The sequence below is a fragment of the Austrofundulus limnaeus genome, unplaced genomic scaffold, assembly GCF_001266775.1.
Source record: "Austrofundulus limnaeus strain Quisiro unplaced genomic scaffold, Austrofundulus_limnaeus-1.0 Scaffold348, whole genome shotgun sequence".
NCBI lineage: Eukaryota > Metazoa > Chordata > Actinopteri > Cyprinodontiformes > Rivulidae > Austrofundulus > Austrofundulus limnaeus.
The window spans coordinates 63700-65927 of NW_013952750.1; the positions used below are offsets into that span (position 1 = coordinate 63700).

Sequence of the window (2228 nt, forward strand, 5' to 3'; positions counted from 1 at the left end):
TATATGTTTATCAAATAAAGTCTAGTGTTACAACTAATCGGGGATCCCTTTAAATTTTAACTGTTAGTAGTAGTATCATTGCTAGTTAGTGGTAATTTTGTTTTTTGTGCATTGTCTATAGTTTGTAAAMTAGTGTGTGAACCTCTGTACTGATGCTGCTGTGATAACCYTCGGCGAGACAATAAACTCTAACTGCTGAAACGTGCCTCTGCAGGAAGTCTAATGACATTACCATCTATCTGACAGGCGTGGATGGTCACCAAGTGGTCCTTTATTTCCACCTCACTGGCCTGGATTCTCTCCAGTAGATCCTGCATCGTGTACTGCCAACACATCAAATTGTTTTAGTGTTTTTATAACTACAAGCATGTTTAAAAAAAGAATAAACTCAAAACTGTTTAAAAAAAAGACCTGATAGATTTCTCACCCTGTTCTCTGTGACCTCCTCTTGCCCCGCTAATAGAGGACCTTCGTATGGATTTTCCATCAAAAGCTTCTTCAGCTTCTTCAGTTTTGGCCGCTGTTTTCTCAGCTCCCAGTAGCTGTTGCAAAACCCCCAGATCTGACAGAAACACCATCACCTGATCAGTTTATGTGCGTCTGCATGAAAGYGTTACGGCGTCCGTCACTCGTCGAGGTCTGAGAGGTAAACGTGCGTTTGTTTTCCGTACCTGAGCGTGCTCCACGCGAGGCCCGTCCTGGTGCTCGGTCAGCTGGTCAGGTGTTTTACATCCAGGTACGAACAGCAGCAGGTTAGAGGTGTCGGCTATTTTCAGATCGTAGGTTTKGTTTCTGCTGCAAAGCACTGCACGCTCATCTTTATCCCCCCGGATTACAAGGCTGAGGAAGCACAAGAGACTTCTGTCAGAATTTCAGACTTTTTAGCTGACATCACCTTTTATCAACTTTTGAACATGGAAGCAAATATTACCATTGTGAGCCATGATGATCTGGACACAATTTCAAAATAAAAGCATGTAAAAATATGAAACTTTCATCCTAAGAGAACAAATACAACATTCATATTCATTTTATTGTATTTATATTTATTTTACATCCGTGTGATCTAAACATGATCTTAGAGTTTAGATGTAGGATAAACCAGACATTTTGATGGCTTATATTAATAAGTCATGACACATGATTTTTATAAAGAAAACAATAACAGGACACATTAATCAGTGTCAGACTGTTCATCATACACATATCCTGGTATTAGGGACATTTACCAGTAATGGCTGCTCACCTGTCGCCAGCTTCGATGTGTCTGCAGAGTGTGTCGTCCAGTTCCATCAGACAGTAATCTGCAGATGAGACGTTCTCACCGAACGACAAGCAGTGGATTGTTGGGTTTAAGTCTTCCTCTTTTAGCTTGGCGATTTCCAGCGTGGCCTGCACCTCCTCTAACGTCCTCATATTCGGTAAAGTGCTTTAAAATAAACACAAACAAGCTAAAGTTAAGCAAAACTAATGATTGCTKTTCCTCTATCAAAATTCCGCGCGCCCTCGCTTTTGTCGCGGAAAGGAAGTGAGGTAAGAGAGAGAGGCGCGACGTCAAAACACACCCCCGAGATTCTGTTGTTCTGCATTAAATAAATAAATTAAAAARCCTTAAGTTTGTTACAGATTTTCCCTGTAAACAAACACATCTTCAACAAAATATATAATTCTGTGCATCAAGCTTTTGAAGGGAAATACAGATTAGTAAATTCTSTCGGAACTACGTAGCCTCAAATTATGTTTCAACCGAGTGACATTATTAGACGGACCGTACCTCACGTTAGGGGTCAGGCATTTTTGAAAGATCAGATGTGTTTGCAGTGTGTTTAAAATGTCGAATTTTTCCAGATCTGCTCAGGTAATTAACTTCACGTTTGCGTAGCTTTATCTTTTCTTTTAAACTCACAGTTTGAATAGTTTGTAGSTGTGCTGTAACCAGGGGTACTTTCATGTTTTGAAGGGACAAGCTAAAGCTGTTAGCGGTTAGCTAACAGCACCGTGTTTAGTCAGAGTAAGAAAAATAAAACCCTTTGTACAAATTTACCTTATTATTTTGTTATTCTATTACTCATTTTAATTGAAAAACTATTTYTTAACATTTTGTAAAATGCGCTTACTTTTGATAAGCGCTTTTATGTTCTGTCACGTTTAAATTGTAACCTTAGGATGGATGGATGGGTAGGTGGGTAGGTAGGTAAGTATACAGCATACAGTATACAGTGTATGTA

At 39.3% G+C, this 2228-nt stretch overlaps 2 protein-coding genes across 2 annotated transcripts in view; one reads left to right on the top strand and one right to left on the bottom strand.

Annotated features, from left to right (window-relative positions):
- Window positions 1-1525, bottom strand: part of dscc1 (DNA replication and sister chromatid cohesion 1) — a 14983-nt gene extending 13458 nt beyond the window's left edge. Inside the window, exons 1-4 of the mRNA XM_014022904.1 lie at window positions 1247-1525; window positions 672-840; window positions 428-562; window positions 233-323 (exon numbers count right to left, since the gene is read on the bottom strand). Coding sequence (XP_013878358.1) covers window positions 233-323; window positions 428-562; window positions 672-840; window positions 1247-1416 — 565 coding nt within the window. The 5' untranslated portion in view covers window positions 1417-1525. The remainder of the gene's footprint in view (window positions 1-232; window positions 324-427; window positions 563-671; window positions 841-1246) is intronic.
- Window positions 1526-1750: 225 nt separating this feature from the next.
- The window catches only part of mrpl13 (mitochondrial ribosomal protein L13), a 14884-nt gene continuing 14406 nt past the window's right edge, over window positions 1751-2228 (top strand). Inside the window, exon 1 of the mRNA XM_014022905.1 lies at window positions 1751-1858. Coding sequence (XP_013878359.1) covers window positions 1832-1858 — 27 coding nt within the window. The 5' untranslated portion in view covers window positions 1751-1831. The remainder of the gene's footprint in view (window positions 1859-2228) is intronic.